The 21645-nt window shown below is 34.9% G+C and overlaps 1 protein-coding gene across 1 annotated transcript; it reads left to right on the top strand.

Moving 5' to 3' along the window:
- The first annotated feature begins 1518 nt into the window (after positions 1 to 1518).
- LOC106061975 (sodium-coupled monocarboxylate transporter 1-like) lies at positions 1519 to 21074 on the top strand. The gene is made up of 15 exons (XM_056011386.1): positions 1519 to 2079; positions 2319 to 2387; positions 3581 to 3632; positions 4040 to 4188; positions 7889 to 7962; positions 8527 to 8667; positions 8958 to 9087; positions 11144 to 11232; positions 11953 to 12065; positions 13120 to 13190; positions 13632 to 13718; positions 15386 to 15576; positions 17866 to 17966; positions 18517 to 18617; positions 20779 to 21074. Exons 1-15 carry the CDS (start codon positions 1735 to 1737, stop codon positions 20857 to 20859), a joined length of 1794 nt encoding a protein of 597 aa, XP_055867361.1. The 5' UTR covers positions 1519 to 1734; the 3' UTR covers positions 20860 to 21074.
- Positions 21075 to 21645: the final 571 nt, after the last annotated feature.

Genomic DNA, 21645 nt, shown 5'->3' with positions numbered 1-21645 from the left:
TTATTTGACTTGCTATCCCAATTCCTACCGTGAGAAAAAGCGATGCGTCGTAGACGCCATAATAACGTTTCTGAAGCTCAGAAATGCAGAAAAACGCCCAAAATCATCGTCCTAAACTACTCTGGAAGAAGTTACGACGCTCCCCTAGACCTGATATTTGTCCAACTTAACAGTTTTGGTTGTAAAAAAAGAGTTCTCTCCCGCACTGTTCGGCGCATAGAACGCAAGCTTTCTCCTCAGAGATAGGTCAAGACAACCTTCACAGCTGGAGCCCATGATCCGACGCCATGTTAGACGTAACGGCCTTGACAAAAAAGCTAAACTTTTCTATTTGCTCAAAATCCGTAAGGCCATTGTTGACGAGGATACTTAAACTAAACTAAAGTGAAACTAAAAGACTCCAAAACAAAGATTTACTGCTGCATGGGTGAACGACTGTATAGAAATATACAAAAAAAAAAACAACATACGTATAGGTGACCCTGTTGGACCAAGTAAAACAAAGTGCAATCGAACCGCGAGCCCTTCATCAGCTACAAAACAAACAACAAGAAAAAAGACAAACAACACAAAATAGGCTTAAGTTAACGTATCAGACAGATGTTGTTCTCTTTCGAGCCAGAAAAGAAATGAGCTACGCTGGTATAAAAGCGCGGGAAATCGGAAGGGGGCGCTGATGCCAGGCAAAGGAAATAGAGAGAGGGTGTAGTATTAGCTCGCAACTACAGACTATAAAAAGAGCAAATCAGCGACACATAGGCCTACGTTGGTATTCAAACAAAGCTTCGGTCACAAGGAAAAAAAAAAACTTCCGCTAACTTCCCGAAGAACATCTGCGTCAGATGTGGCGTAAATGGTAGGCTAAGTCAAAGTAGCAGCTGCGAAAAAAATGCTACTATCTTCCTAAAATTTTAGACTCGAAACTAATGACTATAACTTTTTTTAACATATCGAAAAGTAGTGTTTTTGTTATTGTAGGTGTTTATGTTTTTATGAGATTTTGTTTTTTGGTTTATTATTATTATTTATTATTATTGGTTTTGACTTAAGGACGTTTAGAGTTTAGGGTAAGATCACATCAACACTAAGTGTAACAATAAAAAAAAAATGTTTTTCTAAAACAAAACTTATATAAATGAAAGCACCGCACAATGACTGCATAAGCTCTCAATATTGCAAGCTTTATTTCTCGTTTTCCCACAAAAATAGTTAATTAATTAATTACCATTAATTGATTAAAACTAATGGGTTCATTTTTTTATGGACTTGTGTATTGTTTTCGACGATGAATAATTATTCAGAACAGGAAGTGGGAGAAAAAAAACATGTAAAGGATCCACCCAGACAGACAGATAGACAGACAGACGGAGTGAGTTAATATAAGATTTGTAAAAACAACATCGGTTTGTTATCAGTTCTAACTGGTAGTGAAACTTCACATCTCTACACAATGACATAAACGTTTGATAACGTAATGGACACGTTTCTGGCCCATTTCTGTTTCTTATCATTCATTCTTTTCTTTTCGTAATAGTCTTTGTCTTCTATCTATAGGACATCACGCGAGATAGATCTAGCTGATTAGCTGACATTCTTTCACTTTTCAGTGTGCTTTTACAATGGAAGCTCTTTTCATTGACATGGAGTTCGCAAGTTTAACATCTTCTTATCGTGATTAAAACGTGTACATTTTGTTATTGCTTACAATTTTTGGTTTCGAAGAAAGTTGACAAGATGTCTGAGGACAAGAAGACATTCTCCGTTGCAGACTATATTGTATTTATTGCCACTTTGGCCATCTCAGCCGTTATTGGAATATTTTATGCCATCAAAGACAGGAGGCAACAGAGTACAAAACAGTTTCTTATGGCTGACAACAGCATGAGGTTTCTGCCCATTTCCTTATCGGTCCTGGCCTCGTTTTTCTCAGCATCAACTTTGCTCGGAACTCCAGCAGAAATTTACCAGTTTGGAACGATGTATTGGATATCCGCGTTTGGCGCCGTTTTTGCGCCGTTGGCAGGAGCGCTGTTGTTTGGGCCAATGTTTTTTCGTATTAAAGTAGTTAGTGTCTTTGAGGTAAATAAACTTAAATTCGACTGTAGAATAATCTTTATACTTACTTTACATGTCTCTTAAAGTAGATGCACATTAAGTTTTATTGATTTCTTGCAATGACGAAATGACTTACGAAAAAAAAAATATAAAAATTATTGAAAGTTACAATGTTTAATGCTTGAAGTTGAGATGTTTTTCCTCCTTTTTACGGTGCAAAACATTGATATCAATAATATACATCTTTGTATTTATGTTTCTAGTATTTAGAGCTGAGGTTCCACTCAAAGTTAGTCAGATTGTTTGGAGCTTTCATATTTCTTCTCAGAGCGGTAAGATGCACTCCTTCCCCCCCCCCCTATATTTCTCTCTCTCTCTCTCTCTCTTTCAATTTTTACATAACGACCTAAGCCTATGTAGATTTATATTTTATTTATGAACTCGTACACTTTGCAGTACTAAACGTTTGATTTTGTCAACTATCGCTAAAATAATACGTCTAGACACGGTCTAGGCCTCCTACTAAACGATGAGCACAACATGTATTATAGAAGTAAGCCTATTATAGAAGCATCATTCAAGTAGGTGTATTATACTATATTCTAGAAGTAGGCCTACTATACAAGTTTTATCTAATTGATTTCATTGTTTTGTGAAAGGTCAACATTTCATTCAAGGCTAAAATGAAAAAAAAAACTTTTCTTTATGATTCATTCTTTAATTTCACTATATGTCTAGATCATTGTTTCCTAAGATGCGTTCCGCCTAACACTAGTGTTCCGCTAGGCTTGAACTGGAACTACTGGATTATGTTACTAATAGGCCAGCACGTGAGTTAGCCTCTCTCAGAAAATAGGCAAAATGTTCCAGAGAAAACTCTGAATGTGCGAATGTAAAAATTATTTATCTAGATCATTGCACTTTACTTGAATAACATAAAACTCTGTTTATTAATTATTGTTTGTATTTTATTCGATGTAAATATATTCTCTTTAAAAACAAAAGTAAACATTTTATTTAAAATGTAAGTAGCTGGTATGACAGAAAACACTTAATTTAGTAATAGTTTTGTCTATAATATTTTTTATCGCATAAATGAATTTCAAGTGTACCAACGTCCACCTCACTTATTAGTCTCCCCCGTTTTTTATTATTAATAGTGAGAAGTAGAAAAATTGTGTACATTTATGAAAAAACTGCTTGCAGAATTAATTCTTACATAAAAAGTTTTTGCTTTCAGAAAAGCAAAATGTAGCCTTTGCATCAGAACTTTGAAAGAGTTAAAATATCTTTTATCGGATTTTCAATATTTTTTCCAGTTTTTGAGATCTAAACAGGACGGATATACCACACAAAACTAATAGCGGCTATTCCCCTTTTGGGGCTAGGGTTAAGATAGATATATAGATTTGTAGACTTCTTCCAGTAGACATACTCTCTGGATGCTTTGAAAATATTTTAGATTTATGAAAATTTATCAAACAAATATTTGAAGATCTGCTATTTTTTGTACTTTTCTTTTCAGACAATAGGTATGGGTATAGTGCTGTATGGCCCATCAACAGCTCTAAGTGCAGGTTAGAATTTAGTTTAAGGTTTGTAGGGAGTTATAGACCTTTTACTTAATCTACTGACTAGTCCTATCTATCAGCTCTTAATCTACACTAAGCCAATAATCTTCTAATCATATTGCAAACTAAAAACATGTTGATTTAAAGGATCTCATTCAACAAGGTCATTTGAAATGACGTAATTGTGTAGTTCGTATTGCAGTAATCTCTACCCCACCCTGCCATATGTTTTTATTAGAGGCGGCCTTTTGAAGTAACGAGTTGGACAAACGCCCCAGACTCCCGAGGGAAAAGGCGGGATAGGAAGCTTTTTTGTCACAGTCATCCCTTTATACAAATATGCGGGGTCTTGTTACGCTACTTGCCCAGAACTTGCTACGTCCGCCACTGATGATCAAGTTTCACTTCCCCAGTGACCGAGTTCCCAACATGGGCTGTGATTGTCATCGTAGGAGTTCTCTGCACTTTTTACACCAGTATTGGTGGACTAAAGGCTGTCATCTGGACTGATGTGTTCCAGACTCTGGTCATGCTGGCTGGCATGATGGCTGTTCTAATCAAGGTAAAAAAAATATTTCACACAAATGACCGGGGACTAAATTAGTCTAAAATTAGTTCAAACATTAATATTGGTTGTGAATTTGATGGGCATTTCTGGCATTTCATTCTTCCCAAATCTTTACAAGTGCCGGTTTAGTCTGGAACGATTCTGAATTAATCAGAGCATTCAAAGATTTATTAGAGTTTGTATTTTACTTGCGCGTACGTCTAGTTAACACATGGGTACGAGTAGGGCGTTGATCTCGTGTTCGAAGCAACATCTCAATTTTCAACATCTGTTTGTTCTCATGCTCATCGCTAGCAGTCTAGGGTCGATAATAAAATATGTCTCTATCTCTAAATTTGTTTGCAATGCTTTTTGTAATAATGCATTTGAAACAAGATTACAACGAGAGTTTGTGTTACACAAACTCAGAGGCGGCCCCCGTCGAAGTCGGATCCCTGTCGGATCTGCATATTCGCAAATAATATTCAAGAGGTGATTTAATTTTGATGTAAAATGTTTTACATGTTTCGGATGTTCCTTCAGAGTTAAAGATAATTACTTCCTAGTCCAAACCTCCCGCAGGACGACGGGGGATGGGAGCGGGCAGGGTTTGAACTCTGGACCATCCATAAATCTGAACGACAGTCCAGCGCGCAAACCGCACGACCAGGCAGCCATCCGATGGTCAAAAGTAATAATGTTTCAAAGATTCATTTGCCGTAAATTTAAATTAAATAAAAAATAGTAGATTAGTTTTAGTATATTAAAACATTACAATATTGATCAAAACGTTTGGAAATGAAAATCTACACTTTTTTTTACACTTTAAGTTTAGAAATTGAAATTCTACATCTTAATCTAGTCTATTTTAGTCTAAACTAGATCTAGAAATTCTAGATATAGACTCTAAAATAATTTTAATTAGAAAATAAATCCAGATCTAGATATACTGTAATAAAAATCTAGATCTAGTTTTAAAAATCTTGATTAGATCTAAATCAAGATATCATTCCTTTTTTAAACGCGAGTCACATAACGAGGCTTAATAAACATTACTATACCGAGTTCTTTTTTCATTTCATTTGAAGAATTAATTCCATATAACGTCAGAGGAAAAAAAAACACTACGTCACACGGCCTAGCTAGACTAAAAATCGCCTTCATCGATACGAGCCATTTATCGAGTGTTCATAGACATTGGTGCACCGAGTGCGTTCTTTTAGCATTTCTTTTAAAGAATTCATTCCATATGACGTCAAAGGAAAAAAAAACACTACGTCACACGGCCTAGCTAGAATAAAAATCACCTTCATCATTACGAGCCATTTATCGAGTGTTCATAGACATTGGTGCACCGAGTGCGTTCTTTTAGCATTTATTTTAAAGAATTCATTCCATATGACGTCAAAGGAAAAAAAATACTACGTCACACGACTTAGTTAGACTAAAATATGTTTTCATTAATACAAGCAATTTTTCGAGTGTTCATAGACATTTTTGCACCGAGTGCGTTCTTTTAACATTACATTTAAAGAGTCCATTCATATGACGTCAAAGAAAAAAAATTCCATTACCTCACAATAGGCTAGTACCGGTACCATAAAAAAAATGTCTTTATTTACACGAGATATTTAACGAGGGTTCATAGACATTGGTGCACTGAGTTCTAATAGAATCTATTTAAAAAGGATCAAAGCCGCATTGTTTTTGCGTTTTGTCTGTCAGTCGGTCTGTCCGTCATCTTGATATAAAAAAAAACAACTACTAAAAGTTATTAAAAATTGATTAACCTTTATTCTACGTTTCAAAACATCGCAATAATTTTTAGGTATGAACACAATTGAAAAGTTTATATAATAGATTGTTCCGGATGTTTGTATAAATAGTAAAAGAAAAAGAGAGTTTCAGATAAATGAAATACCGTTAATTAAATTTTTTGGATGGTCTCGTATAAAAATTAGATGTACTACAGCCATGTGGAGAGATTTTCATACCTTACTTTGGTGTTTGGATTCGGAACATAATATTAACGATAATTAGATTTTTTAATGTTTTAGGTAGAAAGTTAAATGTACTGTAAGAGAGTAGTGAGTTAAAATATTTTTCATAAAAATCCGTAAAAACATTATTTCGTAAATGAGAAGATTATTTGTTTATTAATTAGAAGAGGGAGTTCAAACAATTATTTGGCGTTAGTAGATTTTTAAATAAATTCGGAAATTTCTGGCGACGATTTGTAAGAAACAAAATCCGGAACTTTCTTTATCGATTACAAAACTTATATGTTATGTTTTAGCAAGAAAATTAAATGTCTAAAAAGTAATTTTCAGTGATCAATTCTAGTAAATTACTTTTTTTTAAAGCCCTGAACAACATATTGTCGATATTTTTAAAATTTGTTTAAAGATGAAAATACGGAACAATTTGATATTGATAACCAAATTATAGTGACGCATTGTCAAATAATATAAGTGTAATATTAGTAAATTATGCGATTTCAAACAATCATTAGGCATAATTCATGTTTTATAAAACAATATCCGGAACATTTTTACAATTAATGAAATATAAGTCAGTATAGAGATTTTGATTTAGCATTAATATGCTATTAACATAAAAAACGGAACAACATATTATTGATAATGTGTTTTTGCAACGTTTAAGCATGGAAATTGAATGTAATATAAATTAGAAGAGCAAACAAACATTTGTTGGGGTTGATTAGTTTTGCACAAAAAATTCCGGAACAATCAATTTTTAGATACTTAAAACTATTGAGATGTTACGGGAGGAACATTAAAGTGTAAATCAGATTTTCAATAGCTTTTAGAGTTCTAGTTTTTTTAATCTAATCGTGACGGACAGACCGACCAACAGACAAAACGCACAAAAATAATCTTCTTTTATTCGGATGCCGGCACTAAACAAAAAATAAATAAAATCTGTTTTTTTTTTAAAGTTTAAGGAATTGGTTAAGCACCTGGTCATGTAGCAATGTTACGCTACTGCACGAAAATCGCTGCATAAAAAGTCCATTAAAAAAATGTGCGTGATATGTACATAAAAAATGCATTATTAGCCTTTATAAACAAACAGAAATGTTTTCTTTTAATTTTAGCAGCTAGTTGACCAGAAAAAACATCTTTAACTATTATTTATATTTGTTGTAAACATTTCCTGTACATTTTAAAAATATATTTGACTTAGTGATACTGAAAATACACAAAAATTGTACATCTTTGTTAGCATATTGTAACATTGCCTCCCTTACATTTACGTAATTGTTTTAGAATTGGTGTATTTTTATGAAAAAATCGCTTGCATAATTAATTTTATAAATTAAACGGTTTGCTTTTAGAAAACCAAAAGTAGCCGTTGCACCTAAACTTTTCAAGCCGCATTTAATGATGAAATAATATTTTTCATATCTCTTCTAGTTTTCGAGATCTGAGTGTGACAGACGGACAGACGGACAGACGGACATTTTGCACAAACCTAATAGCGGCTTTTTCCCCTTACGGGGGCCGCTAAAAAATGTCCTCTTAAAACAAAGCAAAAATTCAAGCAATGTTTTCAAAACAAGATTTGAAGCTATTCCTTGTGGTTTGAACCAGCATGGTTGTAATCTTGTTTGATGTTAACATCTACCTGATGCAGGTCGATAAATCTATTGCGTTTAAACGTTTGGTTTTAAATGTCCAACGTGTATTCACAGGGTTTTATGGTCTCTGGAGGAGGTGAATCAGTTTGGAACATCAACTACCAAGGAATGAGGATCGAATTCTTTAAGTATGCCAATTTTTTTCTTTTTCCTTCACACACAAGGTTGTTATCCAAACACTAATGACAAAATTTACTGATTGGCGATTAGCTTAGACTATGTTAAACAATGTTAATCAATGTAAGTATAAACTGGAAGAGGTCGGCACTTCTTTTCCCGATAGTTTCTCACACCTCTCATCCTTGCACCAAAAAGAGAACAGTGATCGTAATGAGCCAATCAAAAATACGTAAAGAAAAACTATGCTAATATTAAGGAAAGCCCCACACAATTACTGCTATATCTCTCAATACTGCAATGTTTATCCCCACATATATATTCTTCAACTAGGAAAATAATTGTGCAGCATTTTAACTTGACCCGAGAATGTGAAAAGTAAGGGAGAGAAGAAAGTCTAGTGGTAAAATTCTGGGCCTCAGGGGAAATAACGATTTTATTTCATTTTTATTATTACTGAATATTAGTAATAGCCGTTTATACTTTAGTCACTATTTTAGTAGGTATTATTTTTTTTTTTAATTTAATTTGGTCTATTTTTTTCTAAGCTGTAAAATAATTTTTTTTTTTTTCAGTTTTGATTTTGACCCCAGAGTCAGACACACGTTCTGGGCGCTGCTCATCGGTATTTTCTTCATCTGGCTACCCCCGTACACAGTGGACCAGCAGATGGTGCAGAGGTTTTCATCGGCCAGGTCACTCAGAGACGCTAAAATGTAAATCACTAAAAATTATGTGGCACTAACTCTTTAGAATGGACTAACTCTTATCGATGGAAATCTCCTATTAATATCAAAATATCCATCTGAACGTTTTTACAAAGTTACTTGTTTGTTTACATTTTTTTGTTCTTTTTTATTTGATTGTACAGTACTAAAAGAGAAAAAAGTCCACAGATATTACATTCAAAATGTTCTTTATCAATCCCGTATACTTGCACCATATATAATTCCAGCCCAGTTTAAAAACTCATTGGTTTAGCCCTAATATCTTTACCTTTCCTCAGAGCCCTGCTACTTAATGTCCCTGGAATGTTTATAATGATCAGCCTCTGCTCACTGACTGGCCTGGTGCTCTTTGCCCACTTTGCTAATTGTGATCCTCTGAAACAGAAGAAGATTGGAAACCCAAATCAGGTGAGAACTCGGTCTAGGACAGAAAAAAACATACCATTTTATATATCCTTTTTTAAAAAATGTTGTAATTCAATTTTAAATTATATATTTATCACAGGTATCTTTCACTTGTTGTTTTTTTTTTGTTGCTATTATTACTATTTATTTTAAAATCAATTGGTGTAGTAAGAACAAGAAGAGTAGCTAGATCTGTGTGCGCTATAAAGAGCAAATAATACTTTCAACTATTTATTGCCATAAAAACTAAAGATACTCTTGTTTTAAACGTTATTTTGGTTCGTGTGGTTCTCAGTTCTTATCAATTTTACAGTGACTCAAAAAGCTATTAAAAAAAAAAGACTTATGCAAGGAATAATTGACCGATAGCGTAGCGAGGGGTGGGCATGTGAGGCATCCTCTTCAGACGTCTCCTGAGCACGAATGGGAAATATAACACTCCATTATACTCCGCACTACTGTCAATCTACACTATATTTACATTAAATAAAAGTTATGCAAATAGTGGGGATTATAGGCCTTGCTGCTCCTTGCGCTCGGCAACTTCGGTACTCCGCTGTAATTAATATTCCAATCTAGTAAGTCTCGATTTCATAATGTAATGAAGTATATGAGTACAAGCTGAGCAGATGAGTGCATCTAGTCAGTGGTACAACTAGTCATTGGTACAACTAGTCAGTGGTAGAAGAGTCCAAGGGAGGGAAGTTGTCCATGTTAATTGAACTAACTAGTCATTACACTCTGACCGTTGGCCTCGCTGAGTGCATTACACACTTCACTTTGTACAAGTCAACACTCTTACAAAAACTACTAGACCACAACATTACAAGTTTATAAGGAAAAAAAAAGGGGAAGGGATTTCCATGATACAAGTCTTTCCTAGAAAATTCATGGGTTTTCTCCCCTTAAAATAAGGTTTCGAAATGACAGTACACTCAACATTAAGTTCACAAATAACAATTGGAACATTTTTTTCAATGAAATCGTAATGAGTGACCACTTACATCATTTCCATACATTCATACCATCTCAGCTAGACATTTTAATACTTACCAGCCAATGGAACCAAACATATAGAAACATATAGACTACCTTTATAATTGAAACTTCATTCTGACCACACTATGTTATTCATCACTGTACCAATTACTCCTTACTTTCCCCTAAGTTCTTTGCGTCTCTTCTAGACGTGGCGCGTTTTCCCAACAAAGCTTGTAAAGCTTGTAAAGCATGAAATAAAAACTTGAAGTTATGTACAATACTGCGTTTCATTCTGTTTACATTTTGTTTCCAAACTTTACTGTTGGCTGCCCTTTTATTACAGGGAGCGCACGGCTCATTGAGCTTGGACAAACAAGATACATCACTCCATTCATGAAGAACAGGAAGACATACTTGTTTATAAATTATTCAGATTGCTTTGCCAGTTTAATTCTCGTATTTAAGTTTGCTATCTTCTCATAGCGCCTTGAGTCTTTCTTTGGTTTAAGAACAGCTCTTTATAACATTTCTAATAAAAGTAAAAGTATTTTCTTAAATACATCTATCTGTAGGTTTTGTTTTTCATCAATAAGATCATTGTTTTTTGCTTCATCTTCTCTTGGCCAGCTGGGCATTTCGGGGAGCGCCCTGACAGTGGGGTCAGGGAAGATTTGAAGAATGCAACTTAAATATACAAGGTGATTAAAAAATAATGCGCCAAAACCGTTGCGCTATAATTTTTTTAATTGATACCTAGCTATAACTTAAATGTTTTATAGCAACTACTGTGTCCAGATAGGTATCAATTTTTAGCGGCTTCCGAAAGGGGAATGGTCGCTATTAGTTTGTGTGGTCTGTCTGTCCGTCCGTCCGTCCGTCGGTTCAGTTTAAATCTCGTAAACTAAAAAGTTATTGAAAATCAAACATCATGATATTTTAGACATTTCAATGTTCTGATGCTCTGTAAGTTCCACTGAATTGCTTACCAGTGGCCTAAGGGTGCATTTTTACCTAAACCTCTGAGTTCGTGTAAAAAAATAAACTCTCTTTGTTATCTCGTTTTTTTTTCTTGTTTCAGCTATTACCTTATTATGTTATGGAAATTCTTGGAAATGCTCCGGGAATTCCAGGTCTCTTTGTCTCCAGTCTGTTCAGTGGAGCTTTAAGGTTTGTTAAGGTCTAATACTTATATGAGGTTATACACAATTTACAATACAGATCTATGAAAGCTGCGCAAGTAGGCCTACTAAAGATATAAAGAAATTAAGATGTTGTACTTTGCAGAAGCATCTGAGTTTGTGTTATAACTTGAACTCTCTTTACAACCTTGTTATTCTTATTTTTACTTTTAGCCATGAGCTCGATAGAAGTTTATCAAATAAAAAAAATAGACTTTTCGTATGATCATGTTGTACTACACAAAATACATTGGGAATTTTCGTCAAGATTGGTCTAACTGGGTTGAATTCCGTTCATCTTCTGGGTTTTCGTCATGTCCGCCCATTCATAACATCTTGCGCATGCGTCAATTAGATTGTCCCTACATCTTGTTTTCTTTACCCACCTTCTCATCCCTTGCAAAAATGAAGGTATCAAATCGCTTACATTGAGAATATCATGTGTACTGTTCAATGTGTGTCCCAGTTCAATGTGTGTCCCAGTTCAATGTGTATCCCAGTTGAATGTGTGTCCCAGTTGAATGTGTGTCCCAGTTAAATGTGTGTCCCAGTTCAATGTGTGTCCCAGTTCAATGTGTGTCCCAGTTCAATGTGTGTCCCAGTTCAATGTGTGTCCAAGTTCAATGTCTTATAAGTGTATCTCTTGTATTATCTCAGAGAAGTCCCCAGCTGACTTTGTATTTTAAACCTGCGTGTCTACTTCTCTCAGTTCTGTCTCATCCATGCTGAATTCATTATCCGCAGTCACGTGGGAAGACTTTATGAAACCTCACATGAAGTCCACAACAGACGCCAGGGCTACACTCATTACCAAATGTTTAGGTAATTGCCAACTAATTGCACATTTATGTCTACGGTTAGATCTGTATACGTGTTTATTTAGCACGTACTACTACAGGCAAGAAACAAGAACCACACGTTGGATTTAAACTTCTGCAAGTTTATTAAATTTATTGTAGCTAATTGTTTTTTCCAAGCCCTCCCTAAAAGAAAGAATGAAAATGTGTCAATGTAAAAATGTTAATGTTTAGATATAAAGTTTATATAAAAATGTTAATGTTTAGATATAAAAGTTTTGTGTTGCGTTCCTTAGTTAAACGTTAAGGATGTTAATTATGAAGTTGAGACTGTAGGAAATATATTTATATTTATACACATACATACTTACATTGGTCATGAGAAGAAAAATTAATTTTCATTGTAGTTATAAATTCTTGCTTGAATATTGACGAAATGAAATAAATCGCTTATATAATGATAATTAACATTGTGTAAAAATGAAAATATTTTAATTATGAGACGTCGTTTCATATTCTAGGTAGGACCTTTTAAAATGTTAACCAGTTTAACAAGAGAGGTTTGCGACATTATCGATTCAAATGTTTTTCGAAGACGACGTGTCAAGGCATCTCTACTAAAGCGTACCTTCTCATCGGGCTACACTCCCGACTCTCATACAGCGTAATGTTGACTTTGTGTCAAAAAAAGAAAGTCTGCGTCAAGAAGTCTTACTTAACAAATTATTGTGCCGATCAAACCCATTAAAACGGCCTTGCGCTGTGGGTACGTCCAATGTCCCTCACACAGTGACCTGTGCTGCGTTCGTCTTTATTAAACTTAAGTGTGACCACTAGATGCCAGGATAATGCATTTCTCTGATGTGATTGCAATAACCACTTCAATATCAGTCAGCCCCTCCCCCCTTTTTTACTTTAACCATTTTTGGACACGTTTTGATCAGGCACTGGTAAAAGTTTGAGAAACTATTTTATGTTATATATATTGAAGGGGAAAAAAGACAAATAAAATATACATCAATAAATAGATTAATTGGTTGGTTGATTGACTGATTAACAAATTGGCTTGCACTTCACAGCTGTCGTTTACGGTGCTATTGGAATCGGTGTTGCCTTTTTGGTCCAAGAATTAGGAGGCACTGTTTTACAGGCAAGTTACTATTTGGAGAATGTTTTTACTAGGGTTATTTTTTAGGCTAGGTTTGAAACGACCTTTGTGAAAAGAACCTCTGTTAAAAACAAAGGCCGAGTGGTCAGTGTAAGATATAGAATGACCAACAAATTGACCTTACAGTTGCAGAAAATTAAAATTGTGCGATTTAGTGTCTAAAGCGCCTACAATGCGTACAATCTATAGGTTATGCGGTGATAGGCAATAAAAAAACAACAACTTAAAAACCAAATAAAGTTAGTCTTTCATAGTTAGCCTGTCTATAAGGCTGATTATATAGTCAACGATTAACTATAACAATAATAATCATCATCATAATAGTCTGTATAATCCATAAGGATAATAAACATATTCCTAATGTACTACATATAAAGATCTACTTCATGCTAGTAATAATTGCCATCATTTTCTACGTGACAGATATCTCTAACTCTTAACGGTGCTGCTGGTGCTCCTTTGGTTGGTCTCTTCATTCTTGGTTCATGTTTCTCAAGTACCAACTCCATCGTAAGTCTTCTGTTGAAACAATAGCAAGAAAACTCAAATAGATTTTTTTTGTATTCGCAGAATTACAGATACTATTCACAGACATGACTATATATGTAGAGTTTGATCCCTTTAGATGATTGTTTAGATGTTTCGCCCGCACTCATTTTCGAATCAAGTTGAATTTTTTAAACAATTATTTATTGTATCTAACAAAACATGTTCTGTTGAGATGGCTTTAACAGTCTGTAGGGGAGAGGCTCAGATAAGAGCAAGCAGGTTTTCGAAGAGGCAGATCATGTGCAGAGCAGATCTTCGTTCAACTAAATATCATAGAACAAAGTCTAAAGTACCAACAACGGCTAATGATCAGTTTCGTAGACTTTAAGAAAGCGTTTGATAGTGTCCACCGAGAATCACTATGGAAAATAGTTAGAGAATACGGCATCCCAGACAAATTCATCCAGATCCTAAGACACCTATACAGTCAGTCTAGTTGCTGCATTAAAACAGAAGAAGGAACAACCGAGTATTTTAGCATCGAGACAAGTGTGAGACAGGGGTGCATCTTATCTCCCTTCCTTTTCCTCCTAGCCATCGACTACATAATGAGGTGAGCAATGAACCAGACTGCCTTTGGTATTCCATGGCGTGAACAAAACCAAATGACAGGCTTTGACTTTGCTGGTGATGTTGCACTACTCAGGGTTACAAATAAAGACATACAAGAAATGACGGAGAGCCTAGATAGAGAAGCACCAATATTTCGCCTCTGTATAAACTTGGATAAGACCAAAATTTTGCGAGTGAGATACAAGGCAAAGATGCCCCCGTCAGACTTGACGAGTCAAAGAAGAGTTGGACAAGTTCACATACCTTGACAGCATCATAACAAACGATGGATATGCCTAGCATGATGTAGCGTGCCGAATAAGAAAGGCAGGGAGCATTTTCCAAAGGCTGCAGCTTATTTGGACTAGCCAAGCCTTTGGACTCGAGACAAAAATACACGTTCTCAACACAATTGTCATCTGAACAGCAATATATGTATGTGAGACATGGAAGTCATCTGTCAAAAATTTGCAGAGAAGTCTAAATGTGGCTCAACAAAAATGGCTGAGATGGATTTTAGGAGTCAGTTATATAGATCGGGTCTCAAACAAAGAAATCCTATGCCGAACTGGGAGTCGACCACTTGGTGAGGTTGTGACAGAGCGTTGCATGAGGTTTGTGGAGACAGCTTGCCGCCTTATTCTCCGAACGGCGTTGGAGGATTAAGTGTAACAGAACAAGAATACATTTGTAAAAATAACCAATTAGTCAATTAATTATTGATAATTAATTATTACTTTTATATCAAAAGGGTAATCTACATTATTGAGATATAGTTGTAAGATAAGCCTTTTTTTTTAAAGAATTTTTATATTTTGCTTAGTCTTTTTATTGACATCCACTTTCTCACAACATTACATTCATTTCCTCTTAGGTGACAACTACTTCCTTTTTTTTTTTTTGAAGGAGTATCCACTTTCTCTTTAGAACACATACAGTTTTGTTCAGTTGATTTCACTTTCTCACTACAGTAAATTTCCCTTTCTCATCTGCGGAATCTACATTTTTAAAAATAAAATACTCTTTTTTTTTAAATATTTTTTTCTACTCACTTTTTTTTATTCACACATTTTCAGGGTGCTTTGGTTGGCGGGGCGCTTGGACTTACGTTCTCCCTGTGGCTTAGCGTTGGCGCCTACCTGTCTAAACCAGTCACCAACAGGCTCCCAGTAACTATGGCTGGTTGTAATATCAGCACTAATGAAACTTTTTACTTCTACCATACCGAAGACTACCTTAACTATACTCGGACCAGTGTGGACACACTGTAAGTGTCACAGCAATCAGAATTTCTCGATTCTGTCATTTTGTGACCCTCACTCATCAAATTTTTGTAAACGTAAATCTAAAGTTATAATAAATAGTCCTTCCGCGGAGCTAAAAGCTCAAACTCTCCTCCCCCCCCCACACACTCACACCTCTTCTTTTTTTAAAATGTATTATAGGCTACTTCATTCATCTTCATAGAACAATTTTTTTTACCCACGTTCCCTACAATTGAACAGGTTTTGGTTAGGTATGTTGATAAACGTATACTTAAAGTGTGTTCCTATAGACCAATCAAAAGATCCACATGCCTTCCCCAAAAGACCGGTCCACCAAACCTTGGTTAGGTCTATTTGAATCAATCTGTTTATCTTTAACACACCTAAAATTGACAGCGCTTAGAAATGGATGTGCTGATCAATAATTGATCAATGTTTATACGCATTCAAACGATAGGAGAAAACATAAACAATAACAAATACTTATATTTATTCAATTTTATTCACAGTAGCACGGATGTATACCATAATACACTGGCTAGTATGTTTTGAATAGTTTCGTAATTAGAAGCTTTGCAGAATTAACCCAAGCGATACGGTTAACAGGTGGCCTTTCTGACGCACACACACATTTGACATACATCTATGAGACCTGGAGTTGTGTTTAGAAAACTAAAATAGGAAAAGAACGTTTGTTTTACACGCAAACTCGTAGGCGGCCCCTGCTACTACACCTACTCACACGTTGCGTCAATCACTAACCCAATGCCAACTGTATTCACAACAGTGAAATCGATTTCACCAAAAAGAGTCTGGTATCATCGTTAACAGATATTATAGAAGGATCAAATAGATTTGATCTACGAAATGATGTTAACGCTTTGAAGAAGATTTTAAAGTCAGATTTACATCATCACATAGTTTCTATAGCAACAGTTCGTGCCAAGCAAGAGCAGCCGAGTTTAAAAACTTGTTTGAACTATTGATTTATCATTTCATAATGTTCTGCACTTTTTTAAAGACCGCAAGTAGTCGTTTTACTAATTTTTTTTTAAATGATGAGATGAATAGTGAACTAAGATTTTTAGAAAGAGATTACAGTTCTTGAGATCTAAACACGACAGAGGGACTTTTAAAATTTAGGAATTTAAACGACGTAATGTAAAAGTTATACTCATTCAACTTGTGGTTAAATAGTGTTGAAACAAAAACAATGGAAATACTAAGTGCTTCATACTTAAACTAAATTGCTCTCTCTCTCTCTCTCTCTCTCTCTGTCCCTGTCCCTGTGTGTGTGTGTGTGACTCCATCAACATAAACAGAGAAATATTTAACATACACCGTCTGAAGTGCAACTGATTCTCATTAGCCTTTTATTAAATGCTAGAAATAATAACCATACTGTACTAATGACTAGTTCCGGTGTTCTCACAATTAATACCCGGAATACATCCATCGAAAATGTGAAGGACTGAAAAAAAAGGGGGGGGGGGGAGGGGAGGTAAGACAATGGAAGCCTTGATGACTGTAACGCTAGCAACTTAGTGCCTACGTAGAGCATACGTTCATTGGTTAGATGTGTGTTTTGTAACATTGACAAGTTATAGCTACATGAGAGTAAGAAGGGAGGGGAGCGGTTGTTGTTTTGTTGTTATTATTATTTGGAGCTGTTCATCTTCAGAGAGAGAGGGGGGGAATAGGGGAGAGGTAAAGAGAGTAAGAGAGAGAGTGAATGGAGAGCATAAAAGATGCACATTTAAGAATTAATTTGTGAGTTTCGGTTTTTTTATTTGATTTGACCCTTTCTTTCTTGCTTCATTTTTCCCTGGAAAGTACAACGCAATAATAAATACAGGGGGGGGGGATACAAATATACGATGTTGATTTTTCTTGGAATCAGCTGGCTATTTGACATCTTAGTATCATTCTACCGAAGGCACGGTTGGAATGTTTTCTTTCAAAACTGACTGGCAAAAATTAATTTAGCAATGTAAAATACAAAACCTTTTTTTTTTTTATCTTGCACCTTTAGTTCCCAACTTGATTGCGGTAGTGTGCATCTCTCTGTGGCATTGTACGTCTCTAGAGATGATCCTTTTTCCAGGCAGAAATAGACTTCCCGGTGACTACCCCAAAACATCATTTCTAGATTCTTATTAATTATCAATCAAATAATTTTACTACTTCTAAATTGGCGTAGGGCTTCTAATAGTCTTTAATTACACGGAGCTCACCTTTTTGAGAGTTTCAAAGAGATAACTCTTTATTGACGTCATCCTGGTCTGTTTCAGGGAGGGCATAGACAACTTCTACGGACTGTCATATCTCTGGTTCTCTGCACTTGGCATCGTGTCATGTGTCATTGTCGGACTTATTGTCAGTTGGATAACAGGTTAGATGTGAAAGGTTTATAACAGTGTTTCTCGATATTTTCTTTGCCATTGTGTCCTCGCTTCAAAGTTTATCTTCTTTTCAAATACATTTAAAATAATGTACTTTCAGAAGATTTGTATATTATCAATATTCTTTTTATAATGCAATAAAAAATACATAGAAATAAATAAACAAATATATATATATATATATATATATATATATATATATATATATATATATATATATATATATATATATATATTAAAAACGTTTATTCGAGAGCACTAACAATGTAAAATATTTTGTTTAAAGTGAAGCAAATTAAAAGCAAAGAAACCGTTTCCGACATTTAATATTTAGATGAAGTGAAAAGGTTTTTAAATGTGAGCTACTACCGTACAACTTTGGTCTTCCACCGACCACGTTATAGTCCAGGCCTCAGTTTGGCATCATCCAAAGAAGAAGCTGGGCGAACTTCCAAGAACAAAATAGTCCTTTGATTATTTATTGTACTGTCATCTTTGTTACATCAAATTAAGAAAACATTTTTTTTTTGTCACTTCAAGGTCCAACTAAAGACGTTGATCCATCCCTACAGCTTGAAATCTTCAGGAAAGTTAGGTCCCTTTGTTCACAGGCCAAAGACTCGATGACTCTATCACACAAGGTACTGATACTTCGTGACTGATAAGGGGAAGTAATTGAGTTCGTGTTGAATCAATATATACATTTATAATATGAATTTTGTAAGCAGCAATAGAACATTTTAAAAATATTTATTTACATTGCTTTCAACCACTCTAGGCAATTTTTAAACTGGTGAGACGATGTCCTCATCACAGAAGCATACTTGAACAACACACAATGCAACATAGAGCTTAATTAGTATTAATAAATATTACGATTGTACATTCAGAAGAGAGCAAATTACAAAATCGAAATATAATAATGAAATTCACGAGCAAAAGCAGTGTCGTAGCAAGGGTAGGGAGGGGGGGTCCAAATTCGAAAGTCCCCCGGGCCCCCACTTGAGGGTTTCCCAAATGAGAGTCCGAATGTTTTTTTACATTAAATATTACATTTTACGCCACTGCCTTGTAATCTTGCAATTCACGTTGTTATATAAGTTAATGACACTGATACATGTATTCCAATCAGATTAACTCTCTCCGTGCGGCGTCACTCTCAGGGAGTAATTTGATATAAAGGGTTTATTTCAGTATAATTTAAGTTGTTAATTGTTACAAATATCCCGAAGTTCGTTACTAGGATGTCGAGAATTTCGAAATAAAAGAGTCATTTCTTAGTTACTTTGAAACTGTAAAGTCAGACACAACATTATGAAGAACTTGTTCTGAAAACTCTTAAAGAAATTAAACTGGACACGTGTCAAACCTATGCTAACGCAGCCACAATGAGTGTCCGTCTGTCTGGCCTGCAGAAACGTCTCTTAGACATAAATTCAAAGGCAACATTTCTGAACTGTGATAATCACTCTCTCAATCTGGCAGCCCTTCATTCTGCTGAGATAGATCCAGCGATTGTCACTTTCATTTAGTAAAGTCACTACGATTGTTCAAATTGTTTTCCAGAAATGTGCAAAACTGAAAGAAGCTGGAGCCGGGAGTCTAAAGAAGGCGAGTCGTACAAAGTGGTCCTCAAGAGAAGAAGTGTCGGCAGTTTCGTTGCTTCTTGACAAAATCATCAAGTTGCTGGAGAAACTTTCTGAATCAGCAACTGAAAGAAGGAATATTAGAAGCAGTGCACAGAATCTTCTTCATGTATAGGAATATTATGAATTTTTTGTTTAGCTGGAGTTCTGGTCAAATCTCCTTCGCCCAATCAATGTAGTTCAGAAGAAACAACAAAAGTTTAAACTTCATATACGGGAAGCTTCTGAAAAGATATTTCATGCTTTCAGCAAGGAGAAACGGACGAAACTGATCACCGAATCCATTGGAAAAGCAAAAAGAATGCAGTAAATGCGATGGATTTCCTGTAATCAAAACAACCAGAAGAAAAAAGACTTGATGAAGAGTTGATTTCTGATGTAGGAATATCAATAGAACTGCTCTGGGAGTCTATGGATGATGCCACGCTGATGAGAAACTGTGTTACTATTTCCTGTTTGTATGATTAGCTACAGGCAAATCGTTTGTTCAATGATGCCATTAATGCACAAACTAGTACTACAATCACTAATTCACATATTGAGGAAGCTGGCTTGATATGGTTATGATGTGTGCTCAAACCTCAAAAATACATGACAGCACGATATGAATTGAAATTTGTCACTTGTGTATTATTTCCCGAATAAACAACAACATTATTCATTTAAAAAGTGTTTGTTTTTTTTTTAATTTAATGATATACTGTACCCGTTCGAATTTAGATTTATATATTTATTAAGTACATTATCTCATGTAATGATGTCGAAAGTCAAAATGCAGGGGCCCCTTAAAAGGTCAAGCCTTCCCTCTCAGGTCCCCCTAATCACTAGATACGCCACTGGTCGAAAGTATGTGTTTTTGTGAAGGGAAGTTATAAAGATGGCCGATCCAATTCAATGTAACATGTACATGAGTTCATGGGAGTTTATTGGATGTCCAGAAAAAAAAAGGTTGGTCAAGCCAAAATTATTAATAGCAAGCACGTGAACAAATCAACGGGCATAGCCAGTAGGTAATGCCAGTATTCATACTTTATCTCAGGAGGAGTTCCTTAGCATATATCAGTGCTATCTGTAATAACTAACTGAGTGTGTGTCTTATGCAACCTTAAGCAAGATTTAATTTTTCTTATTAGATACATTTTCATGTCTCTTTCAGGAAGAGAGCTCCACTCTGAATGGAAACACAATCAAAGATATAAAAGAAAGTTTTCAAGTCAAAGGATCCACGAAGCTGTAGTGATGGCAGACTTTACTAATCACTATATTAACCCATTGTATCAAGATGTTCAGGATACAAAACATATGAAGTGAAAAAAACAAAACAGAATGCAAGAAACAACTTATTAAATAAATAAATAAATATACATATATATATATATATATCAAACACTCACGTGCATGAATGTATAAATTAAGTTTTTTTTTAAACCTAATGAAACAATAACATTCATACATCTTGGTTTGTTATTCATTTGTCATTTTTAATGTACATTTTAAAAATTCTTACATTGTGTTTAAAGTTGAAAAAAAAAATGAAAATTACGTATCACGTGATAGCCTTTATGGATTGCATAATTTGTATAGAAGATATAGAGAACCACGTGGCAAAATGTTGTTTGTTTACGATTGGTGAATGAGGTCCATTGTGTTGGGTGGTCAGGCAAAAAAAAAAAGCACTTTGCATGGTCAGTCAAGTATGTAGATCTATTATACCCGTAAACTAGTTACACAGGTCAAGTGTTTCTTACAACTGCACCTTTTTTATATGGTTGCTAAACGGAAATGCTGTGGTTTGGGTCAACTTCTTTGATGTGATTTTAAAGTTTTCCGTTTATATAATAATCGAATTAAAATATGAAAGTAGCTTTCTTTCTAAATGTTTTAATAGAAGGCGAAAATACATACACACACGTGCACATCTTTGTTTTATTTGATTGTGCAAGAACGCATGCAAGAAACATCTTCCTTGTTATCAACATAAACAATTAAAATAAGGAGTGTGGGGTGTTTAGCTCTCCCCCTA

The sequence above is a fragment of the Biomphalaria glabrata genome, chromosome 14, assembly GCF_947242115.1.
Source record: "Biomphalaria glabrata chromosome 14, xgBioGlab47.1, whole genome shotgun sequence".
In the NCBI taxonomy this organism is placed as follows: Eukaryota; Metazoa; Mollusca; class Gastropoda; family Planorbidae; genus Biomphalaria; species Biomphalaria glabrata.
The sequence above is the reverse complement of the archived record's forward strand: the minus strand, read 5'-3'. Positions and strand labels throughout refer to the sequence as shown.

Coding starts and splice junctions, on each gene's coding strand:
- LOC106061975 (XM_056011386.1), top strand. CDS start 1,735: ATGTCTGAGGACAAGAAGACATTCTCCGTTGCAGACTATATTGTATTT. Junction 4,189..7,888: donor TGATGGCTGTTCTAATCAAG/GTAAAAAAAATA, acceptor GTGTATTCACAG/GGTTTTATGGTCTCTGGAGG. Junction 13,719..15,385: donor TCTCAAGTACCAACTCCATC/GTAAGTCTTCTG, acceptor ACACATTTTCAG/GGTGCTTTGGTTGGCGGGGC.